Here is an 18,724-nt window from a genome sequence, read left to right on the forward strand (position 1 = left end):
CTCCTCTAGGCATATGGCTACGCCCGCTGCACAGTACGATACAGTTAGGGTTCCCAAATAGCCTATCCGATATTGATGGAAGATGGTCCCCAAGCCCGTGAGCAGAGAAAAGCGTCTAAGGGAAACTGCAACAATGTGTTGGTTAGTGGTAAACGTCGTTGGCAGTGATGTCATGCTATCGATGATGATGAAACGTTGTTGGCAAGTAAGGCACGGATCTGCCAAACAGATTAATTTAAAAGTGAACTAACAACCATAGAAAGACACTTGAACGTGCAGCAATCGGCAGTGATGGCTATCGATGATGATGAAACGTTGTTGGCAAGTAAGGCACGGATCTGCCAAACAGATTAATTTAAAAGTGAACTAACAACCATAGAAAGACACTTGAACGTGCAGCAATCCGTGGGTCGCAACAGCTATGTGATTTTTATGCCAACCATTACGACTACCTGTGCAACACCACAGGATCTTGAGGGTTCCATCAATATTGGTTGTTTCTAGTTCCAAGTGAAATGCCTAAGATAAGCTAGGAGACAGTCCACCTGAAATCGCACCGATAACCGGTAATGATCAGCAAACACCACCAGCTGCCTGGCCGTATATATTGACTACGGAGACTATTTTCTCTGCGCAACCTGGAGGGTGGACAGCGTGTGACTTAACAGAAGGGTGTAGGATTACAAAGAGTTCAGGCGTTGCTGATTCCATGGTGGAATCGCCATGGCCTCCCCATCACGCTTGGTTGGAGACACTGTAAGAAACGGCAGCTAAAAGATGTCACTGGCGTTTGTGTTGTTTCTTTCCGGATTGTCTTAGCCACCCACAAAAGTTAGTGATAAGTCAGCGCCAGGTCCCTCCCTAGTTCACTCTTTCTCCTTTTCGCTTTGGGGCTTTGAATATACTCAGATAAACTGGTCGTACGGTGTGTTAATGCTGATTTTGCTGACAATGATGATAACGATTATCATTGAGACAAACGTGTACATGCTTGTCATGCAGTGTGGTTGATTTACTCGAGTCTTTTCGAAGTCCTCAACAATTCTCGGGAATGATTTGGCTTCGGTAAGCACAAGTGACGAATAAGGATCTTCGCGACCAAAGAAGCTGGGGCCAGATGGACGGGGATAGGGTTGATGAGTGAGGACCCGAAATGAACGTAGAAAATTGCAAAAACCGACAGCGTTCAGTGGTTCTGTCAATAGAATGGACTGACAGATGCACAAATCACTCAGAAACAGAGATACTACTTGCAAAACCTAGACGTCCCTTGTAAGCGAAAGAACCCTGGGTTAAAATATATGTACAGTTTATTCTAGAAAAATCGGATGAAAGATAAACACCTCAATAATCTTCCGCCCCTTCAGGAGGACGTCGAGCGGCACTGAAGGGCGACGGGTTGCGTTTGACGGACTTAGAAGGATAGTCGTGGCGGTGTCGATCACTTGGGCGACGTGAACGAGATCGTGACCGATCATGCCGACGGCGGTCGTCTCTGTGGTCATACCTCGAAGAATGACGGCCTTCATCGCGATGGCCGTGACTGCGCCGGTGTCCGTGGGAACTAGACCGGGGACTGGAAATGAACGTTACCAATAATAACTAGTGTGCCGCGACTAATCGCCTGCCACGATAAAAACAACCAAGTAGGGCAAGTTTCAATTCGTAATATGAAATCGCCGTGTTTACGTTATTTAGGATAGGCGGGAAAAATAATGTACCTTCTGGTATTGGGTCCCTCCGTAATAGACGAAGAATCCAATTTACCTAATAAGCGAAATTAAAACTGTGATGAGTACCTGTTATAGACGAATAAGAATCCCACTGATTCAACGCAAAGCTTCAGCGCGACAACCTCAGCTACCTTAAGAGAATAATCCCGCACCGCCTACCTGCGGTCGTCACTAAAACGACGTTCACGGTGTCTTGGAGAACGGTCTTCGAGTGTTCTACCTTCGCGCTTGAAAGGTCGGACTGGAGATCGCCGTCGTTCACTGAATTGCCTCAAATAATCCCGAATCTTCGCATAACCCAAGTGCATTTTTCCAGACAAATGTTCTTCAACGCGTTGGGGAGCATCGTCTTTGATACGGAACGCCCCGCAGATTTCACAGACTTCGAGCTCCTTCGTCTGTTAGAATGGTGTAATAACAAGAAAAACGAAACCTACCTGTGACATTCCAGGGCGAGCATCGCCCTCCAACTGGGATCGTTCGAATTTGAGTTGTTCGCAGAGTTTCAGCACCCCCTGTGCCTGATCAACCTTACCTTCAGTGCCAAGCTCCTCAGCTTGTTTGACTAGATCATTTATCCGTTTCGTTAGGGCGGCAATCTTTTCCTTTTTCTCAGTGGCTGTAACCGGATCAGGGTTGTTCAAACACTTGTTGACAGCTAGGCGCTCATGACCCCGTCTTATTCGCTTTTCCACATCATCCAGCAAGTGTTTCAAATACTGAACAAATTCCTCTTCGTATCCCATTTTTCCGCACCGTTTGCTCCGTTTATATGCGTCCTTCATTCGGTCGTCGTGTGTTCTCGTACATGGTCCCAGGTCTGTTTTCGTATTGACGAATAAATCGTGTGGGCAGAAGCCACAGAGGAAATACTTGCAAACATCTTCATCAGACCAATGAGGGCCACTTGCATTCTCTCCGTTGCAGGCATTACGATTCTTACCCATTAATTCATCTAAAAGTGCCTTTTGAGCAGCCAACGCCATTCTGATTAAAATCCTGGACCTGAAGACGAAGAAATAGAATGGATAAGTTTTTTCGGAAGTAGAAATGACATTGCCCGCACCTGTTTAGAGGACATCGTCCACTCCCCTCCCCATGATATTTAATAGAACACATCTAGCCCTCGCGTTCCTCTAAAAAAGTTGCGTAACCAATGTGCCAGTACATTCGAAATCTACCATCGGACAGGGTATTTAAAAAACAGGAACATGAAGAAATGAAGTTAAACTGGGTAAACCTTAATCTGAAACATGAAGAGAAGTCGGAAACACAGTGTGAAATTAAACATCCAGCTGCGAATTACAAGTGTCCACAGAGAACCTGGCTCGAACTTCAACTGAAATTATAAATGTACTTCTCTTGACACTACTTATTAAATCCAAGGGCTTCAAACCTTATTGGTATCATGCCATGGAAAGGTCCAGGGCTTAGTAGCCCTTGAAAACGATAGGTCCATGCCATGACGATTTTGGTGTCCTATTGGTGAATGATTTCAAGTGAAGGCCAGAAAACGAGTGCCCAAAACATACCACAGTAACTAGCGATATAATAGAGTGAACGTTACAACAGCGAGAGGAAAGGTCGAAGATAAGCCACTGGGTAGAGATGGCGTGCCATGTTTTGCCAGGTCTGGTGAAATAATGGCGGGTACTCAAGGAGAATCTGAGACCTACAGATGAGAACAGTCTGGGGGAGGAATATTCAGGAGCGGAATCTCAACGAATCCAACTAAGTTCACAACTTAACACGGGATGACTAGGAACAGCTGTTAAAATCCAATGAGCAAAGAAAGTTGGCTATCATGGTACGCATAAGGAATATGATGGAGGTGGATAAGCGAATAGAAAACGCAAGCGATTGAGTGCAACTGTTTGACGGTCTCGTTATGAGGCTGGCCCTTAGCTTACAGGGCATAACGTAGCATAAGAACGGCCGTTGAACAAAGATATGCATCTCCAATGTGACTCAAGTTTTGGTTGATGGTGCACGTCTTGTTGATTCTTCACTGCCTTGTAGCCACCGTTCTTCGAGACGGTGTGGACTTTGGGATCCCTTTGAGAATTAGCAGTTCCTAAACCGGTGTACAGAAGCCCGCGTAGTCCCACCATTTGAGATTTGTACAATTCTATTATCTTAGTATTGTACCGCAGTCGTCCATAAACCTTCATTTGGACGACTTGGGTTTTGGGGTTTTGCCCAATTGAGTCCTGGAAACAACCAATACCTCTAACCTTTTCATGACCAAGTGCAAACTGCAAGGCAGCAGTTTGAGGGCTATCGTGCTGAGGCATTAGGGGATAGGTCTGAAGTACATGAGGGGCGATAACACCCAAATTCACACTGACGGTTGCTCCGGAGAGATGGCGCAGGAATTAGCAGACCTGTGTGACAAAATGAAGACTGATACCAAGTTGAACAGCGTTAGGAAAGAAAGTTACAGCAAGTGCCACTGGATTCGGAAGACACCAGTAAGCGCTCCTAACAAGACATGATCGTCGCGAGACTCGATGCGGTGAGCGTCCCCAAACCTTTCGTCTTTCTGGTGAGCTACTTCGAACAGCTCCCGGTTTCGAGAAGAGCACATACCAATTAGGCTTGTTTTGAGATACGAATATGCTCAAGAGGATTGTTAAGTATTCTTTGTCTAAATATACGCCGACAGACATGATTCTCCCACAAAACACGGATTACTCGCAGGCACTGACGAACAAAGAAATTCAAGACTTCGTGCGTAGGTGGTACGACTTACTGCTCAAAGAAGGAACAGACTGCACACAGGTGTTTAGGGGGTGTGAGGGTGCAGGCAGCAAGGTTTGACCGAACTTAGAGCCAAAAGTTAGTTGAATTACCCGCACTCAACATTCCGTATGTCTTTTACTGCTGGTCATTAGTTTAACACCCAGTTTTTCTACGGTTTTAAAGTCCCGAACCAGTGTCAGTTTTATAAAAATTGCCTAATGTGGATGCCGCCCTTAATTTGTAAACAAACGTTATCGAGTTCCCTCACTCATTACCAAGTTCATTTAGAGCCTCGATTTTTGGTATCTGCCTAAACTGGTTATAATCCATACCGGAAGGAGAGCACCCAAGATTTTCAAGCCTCCCAAGTAATTGATAACGAATCGTCAACTGATAAGGAATTCGGCGTCAATTTTTCCTGCAGCGGTATTACCGGTGCTTAAGGGCCCCTGATTTCGGTTATCTGAATCACACGAAGAGATTCGTGGACTGTTGTTATTCGCTGATCATGTGTCAACGAACAGTATTGGAAGTGTTCCACTGTTTCGACATGCGCCTCGCACTTTCAGTAGTCTTAATTCAGAATTTCTCACTCTTCTATGCTACTTTAAAACTTCGAACCGAAGAGGCTGAGATTATCAGTTACTTTGCTTAGCTTAGTAGCTATGTAAGTCATGACACTACCGCGCACGCAATCAAGGCACGAGCATCTCTGACCTCAGAAGCGAACTTCAGTGAGGATGGGGAGCCGTCTCTCCGACTCCTCTAATCAAGAGGAAATCGTCCAAATTTTCAGTTAAGTGAACGCTAACTGCTTGTATGTCCGTAATGAACCGGTTCGTAGGCGAGTAGAAGTTAAAGTGTTGGACTCGCTAGAGCAGTGGATATGGCTTGTCACGCAAGTGAAGTATGTAACAAGTATGCCCGATGCGCGTTTTCGACTCCGATCATTTGTTGGAGTAAAATGAGCAGCAACACGAAATGAGTGGTTACAATCTGAGAGCCGTGGGGTATTCATGCATCCCTGTAGGGGGCCAAAGTGATTCCTCATGTTGTGCGAAACTGCAGGACAATGCAAGTAACCGGCGCCCCTGACGAGCTTGCTTCTGGCAGGATCACCTGGCTAAAAGTTTGTTCATCTCCATGAGCTGATATTGCTAGGGTGATTCCCAAAGGACGTTGGGTCAATGCTGCCAATGGCGTGTTGCACAAACACTGTTCAGATGTATTTACCTCCATGGTTTCAGAAAACGTAGACATCCTGTTCTTAATCGTCTTCCGAAAACGCCAACGGCTTTTCCCAACAAGGCCCTAGCCCCTTCCCTTCGGTCTTTCCCCCAAACTTGTCCCACGGTTTTATGGTACCTAAGCGTCCAATTCCACGGTGGATGCATTGTACTACCTGATATAGATTTGCCATCTTGATGTTTGGGCTTGAGTGCTGCAAGAGTGGCGAAAGCAGAGAGGTGGCCAATCCTTGACTCGGTAGAGAAGTATGAAGGAGATTACGAAACGCTTGGGTGCTATCGGTGCTACTCGCCTTACGTGATGGGGACCGCGTGATCCCCACTGCACCTGGTTGGAGATACAAGATATGGCTGTCAACCGATGTCAATGGCGTTCTTGTCAGTTCCTACCCAGATTGCCTGAGTGAATGGCTGGAGGTGTATGACTGTAGTAAGCTAGTACCAAGTTCCTTCCCAGTCTTCTTTACAATGAGGCTTTCAAATAAATCATGGTTATACGGCAGCGAAGTATCGTTATTAACCACTGATGTCATACTGTCGGTGATGGTGATGATGATGAGTGCTGCAATGATCCCACGGGCTAAATAAGCTAGAACTTTATTCCACAAGGTGCAATCATGTCGGGAAGGCCAAAGGGAACCAGTTAGACAAAGAGCAGCGGGACCTAGTTGTTAGGACGGTCAGATCCTGACTAACAGTTCGACCTTATGTAACATTTCACTGAGATTTCATTTCCTCTTAAGTGAGCCGCAGTGCTCTTTCATTCGTTGGTTCATCAGCAGTATAGCCGATCTTCATCCAATTTCCTTTGGCTTCTTTGAGAATTTTCCACTCAAGGACTACACCATTGATGTGATAGGATAAGTTCCATAGAGTTCCTAAATGACCCAGTCAGCACTTAGACCAACACTGGAGACGGGTCTCCCAAGATATCAATTTCAGCTGATCAACTTCAAGTGATTTTTGGAAACCAGCAAAAGCAGTGTGAACACGCGCAACTGCAATAACAAAAGCAATGTGAGCACGCAGCCGAAACTCACAGAAACGCTGACCAAAAATCGGAGTGCTCAGACACCAGGAAGCGATATAAGGCAACCATCAATTTCATCTGCAGACACCATTCCTAATTCTACCACCGAATTCATTTTTGATGCGGATGCATGTCGAAATTTCGATTCTTGGCACAAAAATACTAAGGTATATTCAAAGTTGACTTCGCCAAGCAAGATGACCCATGGAAGTCACAGGTGTCAGTTCGGGAAATTGGCACACATGAAAATAACCGTTACACAAATTACATACTTCCTAAAGTCTAGTGATCTCAGCTTCGACAGCACTAGCCAGATCCTCACGCAAACCGTTGGGGACAATACGTATTTGTTTATCATCCGATACTAATGCTTTAATTTGGTCATGGGGTTTTTACAAAACTTGTCAGTCGAGAACGCATTTCAAACTAAGCTATATGAACGAAAACTAATTCAAATGCCTTATATTCATATCTGGCATTCAGTCATCTCGTCATGCTAATATTCGAACAAGACTCATGGGCCAACTTGAACAAAACCAAAAGATAACCTTAGGGGAGCTCAGTACTGAATGTCACCGCCTCATCCAACGGAACTAGGACAGCACAGTAATCGGCCAGGCATCAGCTGGCTCATACAGCATACCGGAGACAAGAATGAGGCGTTTCAGTGCAACTCTCTTCTCAGACACCATGAGCTTTCTACACACTGTTGGATTTCTGGTGACCCGCTTTTGCCTGTTCAGAAAATACCAATGCCAGATGGGTCGCCGTATTGGTCATAAAATGTTTTGTTTCCCACAGAGAACGCTGACTCATCACCGAAACAGCACAATTCAGACAGCGGACAGAATTCGTAGTTTGTGTATCGCGTCCGGAGAACGCAGTGCCAATTACGCAAACGTCGTGGAGACGTCCCTTTCCGAGATCTGGGCAAACGTAGACTATTCAGTCTGATACCAAAAGATGACTAGTTAAACCATACTTTAAGCTGCAGTTATTGATGGAGAACTGGTGCTGCTTTACAGCATCCGAGTCACCATCAGGGTCAGCAACATCAGTGTCATACAGCCATAATGTTCATCTAATTATATTTAAAGCCTTAGAGTGAAAATAACAGTCGGTGGCCTACATCAAGCAGGTGATTGGTAGACACCATGAAGTGTTAGATTTCCCCCTCCTCTCTTCAGGTCATTTTTCTCATTGTCTCCCAAGTGGAGTGACGTTGCTATGTTTGTCCATATCAGCCAATTTGCGTCAGGTTTACGAAAAAGTCTTGTTTATTGACCTTCTTAAGTTTAAACAGCATGCCCAGTCATTGTTCTCCAGATTAGGTAACCTGCGGGTGGCAACATTCTCTATTATGGTTATTAGTGTGATGCACTCAAATCTCGAAGTTTGATGTTCTTTCAGTATATTTGGTGTAATTTGTTGTACAATGTTCAGCAGTTTTCTCTTATTGAGGCCCAACCTCAGCATAGATATCGTTGGTTTCGTCGAATGTCAGACCCACACTGATTCCATTGAAACTCCGTGGGCATTAAGCCTCAACCGGGTCCACGAATAGATCCAACCGTCCTTTCCGGATTATGTCCCCAAGTTCCTGCTTGCCAGCGCATTCACCTCTCAGTAAGATGGCACCGTCTTTATTCCCTCTGTATCAGTTGAGTCGCCCCATAGAAACCACTACCACTGTGTTTCAATGATGTCCGTAAAACACGACAAAGACAATACTGAGACTAAATGGAGCAGTAAACCTGAACAGGAATCAGTCAATGAACAGAATGACTACTGCGTACAGCAATGGTCCCCGTAGTCAACGTGTTGACAGTTTTAGCGTACGTTGCTGTCAAATCGTGGTGCTGAGGAGAGAGCGAGGGGCGGTAAGTTCAATCGCAGTACGTGTGTGCTGTATCGAGGTTTCTGACAGCACGCATGAACAAGAGCCACATGTTGTCCTGCTTGCTTTAGTGTGCGAACATTAAAAGCGGCTAAGTAGATAGGCTTTCGGGGTTTAGTGTTGTTACTGTGCGAAAGCTGCAGCTGAGCGTGATGCACAGCGAGTAAAACGGTCAGCCTATTGCTCGGGCCTGCAGTAGAGTAGGAAAGCGAAAACGTGAAAGTTTAGGGAGGCGCCATCAGTAGTATGTTTTCGCTTACCAGCCCTCCTGTATGCAACAAGTAAGGTGACCCGGCTGTTGACACCACGCGACGGCCCATGTGGCATAAGAGCATTGTTTGTTGTAAGTGTCATGGTGAGCTGGCATGCCGCCGAGGCACCCACACCTAGACAGTAGAACGACTGGGGTCCACAACCAAAGCTCTTAGAATGTTAGCACCAGCGCGCCATCGACAACGTAAGTCCAGTATGCAATTTCACGGAGTCAGCGAAACAAAACATCCAATGCAAATGGTTTGCACCGAACACGTGGCTAACCTGACGACTTTAATCCAAAATATCTAGACTGAATTCAAGACACGTACTCCTACATCCACAAAGAGCGCAGAGTTATTGTGCGAAAACCACTGCGTTATGTCGCGTGGACATCGTTACCACACTAATGCATCAAGCCAAGTTTCGCCCTGGATGTGGTGGCATCGATCCCATCTCACACGTGCTGGGACAGTATTACTCCTTCCGCCAGCAAACAATGACCCATTTTCTTGATACGTTACTTTCGCCCTAGCTAATCGTCAGAAGCTGTTGGAGTCTGACGGTGGTGCTCTACCCTTCATGGACAGGTACGTGTCTCCGGTAGTTCAGCATGTCAAGTGCGTCAAGTAGTGGTGCCTCGTGTCGCTTTTTCTTTTTAAATTTGTAAACAATGTGTTGCTCCATTCTTGTTTACTTAGCTCTAACACCTCAGGGATCGAAGTAGTCCCGAATTGTTTGCTCAATGACGTTGACTACGCTGCCGATACTACTATTCCTTTAGAAATGCAAAATAATTTAAATAACCGAAGCGATTCTGCTCCAGTTAGATGTGTTTCGAACCCGTAAGGTGCAGTGGTGCTGCGAGATTGGGTGGGATCGATACAAAAGCTTATGATTGCAGATGAACCGGTCGAATCACTTCCAGAAACGGGAGTCAGGCTGAATTTGCCGAGCTCTGACACCTGTGACGTTGTGGCATGAGCTCGACTGAAAAGGTTGGAGCGCATGTTTCTGAGGTCCCATTTACCCTACTTTATGGATCAGAGTCGTGGTCAATAGGTATACATCTGAGTGTCTGGATTAATCAACAGCTGGCTGCACATAGCGTCGCACCTCAAAGCTCTAAGACCTTCGAAAAAGCTGCTAAGAGTACTCAAAGCCCGAGACAATTCAACGGAGCTCAGTGTATGAAAAGAAACTTGCCACCAGTAACCTAATTTTATTTTCGCGATCGCAGGTGTGGTAACGACGTCTGTATGATTGAAATGACTCATCCCCTTGACTCAGACAAACCGGCAGTACGTTGTGAAGATAGTCATGTGTTTACACTAGAGCTACACACCAAAACACGCTTTCAGGTTTAAACACGTATGTGAAACCTCTGGAGATAACACCCTAAAATGATTACACTCCACACTCATTCTACAACAGCTCCACGCAGAATGGGTCCGCCGACACCAAGATGGGCAATCATGTTCAAGAACAGCTGGTGTAAGGTTTGTCATAATACGTTCCACACCACTTCCTACAACAGCTTATTGCTTTGCCCAACTGCTTGCTGGGTCAATTGGCCGTTTACCGCTTTATGATCCCAGATTAATCCGAGACATTGCCGAATTGAACCCACGAAAGCCGCCAACTGCTTCATTGGCTACGAAATTACCGTATAGAGGCCCGTGAATATGGATAACCGAGACGCCCTGCGGCGAATACGGGCGCACCATTGGGACGTGCTCAGTTTTTTTCAATGACCTTCAATAGATCCAGTTGCCCGTGCGAGAGCAAGACTTGGCGACCAACACGAACAACTGCTACAACTTGACTCGGAGATGTATATGGAGTACTGCAAACTACCAAGTGCCACGTGCTACTCACGTGGGACAATGCCGGGTACCCGAACGCTCACTGCGCAGGGCTACAAAGAACAGTCAACAGGTCCCCAGTCAAAGTGAAAAACTTCACCTTCATATCTGAGCTTCAAAACCAACAGTGGAACTAGAAAAGGGCATCTAGGCTCCCTTGTAGATTCCATCCCTGCACGCCGTACTGGTTGGTACGCCCTGGTAACAAAACGAGAAACGTCAGCAGAAGGAACCAGAGAGCGATAACACCGGTTTGAGGCCTACAACGTATTATGCTTTCGACCCATACTATCAACAATATTGCCCAGGCACCAAGTTGTACCTTGCGCACTGTGACCCTGACAGGCGCCAATACAAGCTCAAACAAGTCATCGCCACGCGGAAATCACCGTTTTTAATGAAAGTTACTCGTCTAGTGTTATTCCTGTGCCACATGGGTTAACTTAAATCGCGTAATTTGAAGACTTCTTACATGTTAACAATCTCACTAACTTATCGAGATTATCCAAACGGAACCACTCAGTCCGGTTCCTACCGATGTCATAGTCGTCCCCCTGTGAGATTCACAGCAAACATGTATGCCATCTATGTTGTCCCACACTACGGCAATCCAAATTACCTGGGAGTACCCAAGCCGGTGACTATAACTCACGAAATGAATTGTCGCGTTACCGCACTGGGGATAAACTAGCATCTCCAAAGTTAAGGTAATGGGACGTGCTACGAAAACACGCGTACGAATACAAACTGAAGCACATATCACAGGGACTCACCGACGATGCGTAGCGAAGCAGTCGCGGGCAGGTCCGCCAAACAAACAATGAGCGCAGTAAAACAAGGCCGGTCCGCTAGTGTGGCCAATTCAAACAAACATTGAAACATTTTTGCCAGATAAGTGTGAAAAAACGAGTGCTGCTGTGCTTCTGAATCAGTGCAGTTTCCAGCTTTCCAGATGGAGGGTGATTAGAATCTTGCTCTCTCGGCGACTCCAGTTAGTCACTATTCGCACAATGGAATTGAAGTTTCGAAAGCTACATGCCCCTGATGGACTAAAACAGACAGGCAGTTGAATTTAAACATAAGTCCAAACTTTTGAGCACCATGTAAGCATCACGAGGTCCCAGTGGTGCTAGGGAGGCATTCCACCAAAGGCATGATGGCCCCAGTGGACAGTGGACTTTGACGAGCTTGCAAAACGTGAACGCAGATTTGGGTGATATTTGTTTCGGTCATGTACGCAACAACCTGCAACATAGCGGAGCAAACGGTTTCATTCCGCTCAAAAAGGCTTAGTAGCAGCATTGTGCCGCCAAGGAACCCCACTGAAGCGCGCCGTACACTAGGATATATGCCGAATTACTTCAGGTGCTTGGAAGCTTCGAACTCCACGGGGATTTAGTCTAATCAGTCAGCACATTCAGCCGATAGGTCGCTAATAGCATTTCAAGGTCATCGACCGCTTCTTATTCACATTGCGTAGTTGGTTTTCGTGATAGAGTATGAAATCTGACTTTGCGATATTTTAGCATTTCACGGTATTTTCAACTGTGAGGGAACACACAAAATTTACATTTCAAACCCCACCCATAGTTGTAATTTATCTTCGCATGCTTAAAGCCCAAAAACGCAACAAATTAGGTGAATTCGTTCAGCTGACTTTGTCATGACGCACTTGCCAAGCTTTCCCCCATCCTGCATAAAAATGAATTTATTGCACCGTGCAGTACTTATGACCTCCATTCTCCGATATACAAACCAGATAACCCAGCATCTTGAAATAAATGCATGTTAATTAGCAACATAACAATATCTATCCAATTGGAAATAATCACGTTCCTTATATAGTATAAGTCGACAGGCCAACAAATCTGGCGAGAAGTGAGGCCAATAATTGCCGGTCATCATGATATCCGCACGCGCTGTCGTCTACCTCAGCTAATTATCGTAACTGCTCGGTAAGCGTACTTGTACGACGCTGATTATAAGGCTTCACTTATGCACGGTATCCTCTCTATTTTGGGCCCGCAATGTAGACAGCCGTTTTATGGCCCCATTTAAACGGGAGCAATGAACCACGCCGTTCCCCCGATGAACCCGAGAATATCCTTGATCAGTTAGTCACGATTTCTCGGTGAGTCCTAACCATCATCAGAACCCTAAGTGACTCATCCAAGACGCCGATGTAGAGGCCGTCCACGAACCCAAGTATGACGCTGTGATGACGGCACCGCGACTGTCGTACACAGTCTGATGGCTTGCTCGTAGTTCAACATATCCCCATTATTTCCTGATGGAGCGCGCTACGTACTCTTACAAGACCGTCCCGATCCAGCGAATTTGTGCCAAAACTTAGAAGCGCTGGCCATCCAGTTGTAATCTGCCTTTTCAGCCCATTAATTCTTCTCATGGCACTATCAAGGGGTCAGCATACTGGCAGGATAAAGCCCATCCTGCACCCGATAAAGAGTGCGCTGGCCATGGAAAAAGTACGAAAAACATTCTAGCTGTGATGAATTCTCTGGCTTCGTCTGGCGAGACGTCCGCCGAAACGACAGAAAAATTCTTCCTACAAAGATCCCGAATGGCTACTGTATTCTGAATTTTCGCGGACAAACATGGCGCAATTATTGTTTAAGTTATCTCTGATTGTTTTCATATGCAATACAGAAGAAAACACGCGAAGAAACCAATTTTTCCACAAATTATACACCTTTTGAAGGTTGCCGCCATATCGAGGCGCTGAGAGTATGATGCGATTCCCATGCACAAAGCGGAACGTGAGTGCGTTTAAACAGCCTCCAACATCACTGCGGCCGCATGGAGAGATTTTAGGTGTTCGAATAAATACAATTAAGTAATAAAACATTGTGCTAAAGTTCTTTTCCTTCAAACTACGGTTTCAGGATCGGGTCCTCTGCCGAGTCTTCGCTGGTCGGGTTCGTCCTTGCCGTGAAACGGCTTCTGTTTACGTGAAAGGTACAGGAAAAATGTGCTGTAGCATTGCTCTTTAGGGTCTCGGCGTGTGGCAGTAATGTTGTCAAAATAAGGCCTGAAGAGAAGAGCCGTCTCAACGTCACTTGAATTAGGCAATATGCGTAGCACAAACGACCACAAGAGGAAAACCCTTCCGCGCAGCAACTACTCGAAACGAGAAAGGCCGCAGCCCAATAACGGTGTGCGCACTGGGCCTCAAAATTTTCTCACCATGTGCCCGCCCTTTGTTAATTGGACCGATTGTCTAAAACCTGTTGGCCTAACCTTGTTCAGCCAAGGCGTAAGTATGTATGACGTCACCTCATGGATGACGAGGAACTAAGCCATGCACCATGAGACGCGTTTCATAATCGACGGATTTGAGGCCGCCAACCATTCTCATGGCAGCCCGTTGAACACGCTCATTGAGGCTTGCGTCCTCCTTGCGCCCTCAGTAGACAACTTCTTCAGGTTGTAACGACCCGACCATGCCTCAGTCGGAACATTTATTCTAACCATAAACGATAAAGGCGTTCTCTGAGTCTCCTCCCAATGACATATGGACGCAATGCTCGTCCATCCATTTAAAGGGTGCTGATATTTGAACCCCAGGATTTCAGGTCGTCCACAAAAAGCAGACATTGACTTGGAAGTGTATCTGGGAGGTTGTTGATGTATATCAGAAACAGAAATGGACCCAAACGGAGCTCTGAGTACCTCCAATGAAGGATGGGGCAGAAGGAGGTTAGATCGAGTTCAATTTCACCCGGTGTGTTCCGTTTGATAGAAGCATCCTAATCCATCGTAAAATTTCCTTTTTAATCTTGTAAGATTCAAGTTTGTGGAGCACTGCGGCGCGTTAAACTCGACTGATTGTCTAGACCTTCGTCCTTGGACTGGGCTAAGCTGTCCATAAAAGCGAGCATGTTCGTCACGCAACAACGGTTATCGTGATTTGTCGTGTACTGAGGATATCAATTTGTTTTTCGTAAGGTGATTTAAGATGGCTCGCTTCAAATTGCGTTTCGTCACCTTGCGCTGTACGCTAGCGGGTCTAATAGCCTTGAAGCCTCTATGCAACAGTCGGTCACCTGTTTTGTACATTGGCGTAACAATCACCTTCCTCTAAGCAGAAGAAAGATGACCTGGGTTAAGCGACTGACGAAACTCCAGGTGGAAATATTTTGCCAGTGTGCACGAAATTTTCTTCAGGATCCTCGGACGGACTTTGTCTGGCCTCGATCAACGTAATGGGTTGCCTTGTGCAAGAGATGACGAATGTCCTGCCCCGTGAAGACCGGTTTGGTTAGAGGTCGTTTGAAGATACATTTGACATTTTTGGAATTCGTATGCCACTATTTCTGATTTGTGGGTTCCCTGTTTCTGTTCCTCAAGTAGAAGGCGAGTGGTTTGTTTCTTCAGCAGCCTCATGTAGCGACCAGTTTATTTTTGTTTTTCCTTGCGAGTTCTAGTATGGTGGCTTGTTTTCATATGTTCCGCTCCCCTATTTCTGATTCACAGCGGTCCCGCATTTTACAAGAGGCCAACCGGTCTCCTGTGTCACCTGTAGTCATTTTTTGAAAAGATTGTTGTGTTCTCTTATCCAGAAGACACCGAAGCCTTTTGGGTAGCTTTAGGTCCATTCGAGTGCGCCGGACATTTATGGACAAACATCGCGTCAGCCTTAGGAATTTTTAGGACAGTGGTCGTGTATACCTCTTCAGCTGAAGCTGATCCCAATTTAAAGTGCTCAAGGCGATTACCCAATTCTGGGAGTCCCGCACGGCACATTTCCCGAATCCATGCCCGAGGTTCCGGATTTCCGGCCCTGGAGAAGTTAAAATCAAACATCGGCACACGCTGTTTCCTATATCCAGGCGCAGCATTATTTGACGCTTAATCAACGAAGTGTCTCTGATTGGTGATGAATAAGTTCAACAGAGGTGATGGATGGCTTGCGGGGTAGCTGGTGGCTGTTACGAAATTTTGAATCCAAGCGTCTTGTTGAACGACTTCGGTCAGCGCGAATGCAGTATCAAAGAAGCGTGACGCGCCCGGGTTCCATTCAGGAGGCATTGAAAGCTTATAGTCGCCTACTAGAAAGAGTAACGTGGAGTGGCAACTGTCGGGAATTCACTTTAGGGCTTGTATTTGAATTTGTTTGTCCTCCGGTGGCTTTATAGTTTAACGGCAGACCATGCTAAATAGAATAGGATCGGTCCCGTGCAGTGAAAATTGAGTCCGCGGTGCATTACAAGGAGATGCAGCAGTGGTGTCGCAGAGGACAACAGGGTCAGGGATGAGCGTAAGTATAAGGCAACGTCAACTGCCCTCGCACTTATCGAGTCAGCTCTGCAAACGAGGTTGGCGCGTTCCGGAATCCCCGCTTCAGAGATATCTGGTAGAAGCCAGGCCTCTGTAAGTGCAATAAAACATGGCTGTTCTAGGTATGCTGGCTGTTTATTATCGCAATGTTTGTGGAAAAGGCTGAGGAAGTTTTCGGTTAAGCAGTCCATCACAACCTGTGCTGCTTCCAAAGCTGGAGAACTGGGAGTTATGCTACTAGTCTTCACTCCCACGGTCCCCCAACGAAAGGGAAATTATCCGTGACTCTGCATCCGCCTGGCTCTCTGTGTCAGTCCTCTTGTCTAACCCAGATCCAGCTGCCACGGGAATGCGTATATCCTCCCCGATCACGGCACCCTCGACGACTGTCGCGGGGCTGTAACGAAAGGGAATTATCCGTGACTCTGCATCCGCCTGGCTCTCTGTGTCAGTCCTCTTGTCTAACCCAGATCCAGCTGCCACGGGAATGCGTATATCCTCCCCGATCACGGCACCCTCGACGACTGTCGCGGGGCTGTCCATAAACCGAAGCATGTTAGTGCATTGATGGCCTGGCACTGGCGTACCCAGTGTGCTGGCAGTCCCGTAACTATTTTCTCCAGAACCTCGACAGCAATCCCTCGCCCACTCGAGCCTGTATACGCAACTAAGAGCAAATCTTTCATCTGGCCCAAAAGTCTCCTAGGCGAGTTCTTTCGTACCCAATGAATTTTCGCTCAGATTGGGCCAGCCTGGTTTTCTGCTGCGATTTCGGCTTACCTCTTACACACTGTTATTCCGTATACCGTGTTCGGTTTGCCCCATGCATTAGCACCATGCCCCCATCCAACTTACCCCTTGCAACTAACTTCCCTACAACAGTGCATCCAGTGAGTCTGCTTAGTTTCAGATAAAGCCGCATTTTAAGACGAAACTTGCCGTGTTCTCCCAATTTGAATTATTCCATCTCCATCTCCACTTTTTCTCCTTGTGACTCCGGCCACTTGTCCAACCGCCCAAAGTCACCCATGACCAGCAATTGTTTTCAGTTTTAGTTCACGTCAGCCGACTGTCTTTGAACTAGTCGTACTTCATACCTACTGTTCCCTAAAAGTTGGGAAAGAAGTCTAATATTATTGTTTCTTTAGATATCTCCTACTCTTTATGACATCGCGCAATACCCACTACCCTTAAACCCACCAGATATACTCCATTCTGACTGTAAACGTATGATCATGCAAGACGGTGTGCCAACCATAGGTTGGGAATAAACATTATCATTATTATTATTAAAGTATTTAATAGCTTTAAACTGTCTGTGAGAACAAGAATAGAGGTGCCTCGCCAACGTACATGTCCGCGCCGTACCTCAGTTGCCCCGAGAACCACAATTTGTTTGCATGGGGTTTTGCCTAGTAAGACCGCGGTTTCTGCAGGTTTTTGTCTCTGGGTGACGCAGTTTCTTACTCGCGATTAAACATTTCGAGGGTGGCAGCTTGCAGCCCTTGCAATACTATTTCAGGTCAATGTAGTTTAACCTTTGATATTTTCCAGCTGAGTCTGCCTACTTCCAATGGGAAATATGTCGTTTTGTTAGAGATTCACATTCAGTAGCCACGACATGTCTACAGAATAGTTGTGCAGGTGTTGGAGTGGATCATGCACAAAAATTACACTCGCGTCACCGCTGCATGGTGCCTCAAGTACTCCCCGAATTTTCCGTTGAAGTGAAGGCGAATTTGCGTCAATCTGTGCTTTGCAAATTATTCCCTAATAATCCCATCTCCCTAGCTTCGCCTGAGGAGCATAAAGCATACAAACGTTAATCGCATAGGTGGAATTCACCCTAGACATTCTGTAAATACTATTTCACATTAAAATAAAACCGCGCCAAAACACGCTGTGATTAGATTTCGTGCTTCACCTTGTAAATTAGTAATAAGGTATGACTAGGTGGTAGCAGGTGACCCGGAAATTTCGCTTACTCAAGCAACTACTATAGTAGCGATGATAATACTAATGGGAAGGCAGGCGAGTAGTGTGTTTTGTAAATTCGCTTTGCGGCCTCTTGAAAGGGAGGTGTATTGCGGAGTTTGTGGAATCGCTCTGTAGCATTTGCTTGGATTGGAGCAACAGTCCATGAATATCCAGGAAAGTTCGGAAAGACGCGTTCAGTGAGAAGATGGTGTAGAAGACAGTTTACCAACCATATGCTCCCGTTCCCAACTACATGTGGCAGCCAATCCCTATATTTATTCTCCTTGACCAGATTAACTGAAACCCTCTTGTTTCACCAAACTATTTTTATAAATCCTACGGACCCTGTTCGGACACTGTGACTTTTGCGGTTGCTTGGTGTTGATATCTGTTTTGTTATGACGATGTCTAATCTAATGCGAAGTGATCTGCGCTTAGTCCTCAGGCTGGTGATTGTACCGCCTTATTTTGTAACCATACGTTATCTGCAGAGGCGAATCCGTTGAGGTTTGTTGAGTCTGTATATTGTTATCTTTGCAGTAATACCGTGATTCCAGAAATCGAATTTCTTGGTCGTTTTCGTGGATTGACACGCGTGACTCAAGTTCAAGTAGCGGATAGCCGCAACAGATGGATGTTCAGTTTTTGTAAACAAGATACATACGAGCGATCTGCTTCCCTGT

General features: G+C 46.1%; 1 protein-coding gene across 1 annotated transcript; it reads right to left on the minus strand.

Annotated features, from left to right (window-relative positions):
* Positions 1-1,006: 1,006 nt before the first annotated feature.
* Positions 1,007-2,737, minus strand: T265_14079 (hypothetical protein; the record flags this gene model as incomplete). Its single annotated transcript, XM_009171922.1, has 3 exons — positions 1,007-1,576; positions 1,893-2,131; positions 2,171-2,737. 3 exons carry the CDS (start codon positions 2,717-2,719, stop codon positions 1,345-1,347), a joined length of 1,020 nt encoding a protein of 339 aa, XP_009170186.1.
* Between the last annotated feature and the right edge of the window lie 15,987 nt (positions 2,738-18,724).

Source organism: Opisthorchis viverrini (genome assembly GCF_000715545.1).
Source record: "Opisthorchis viverrini unplaced genomic scaffold opera_v5_139, whole genome shotgun sequence".
NCBI classification, from domain to species: domain Eukaryota; kingdom Metazoa; phylum Platyhelminthes; class Trematoda; order Opisthorchiida; family Opisthorchiidae; genus Opisthorchis; species Opisthorchis viverrini.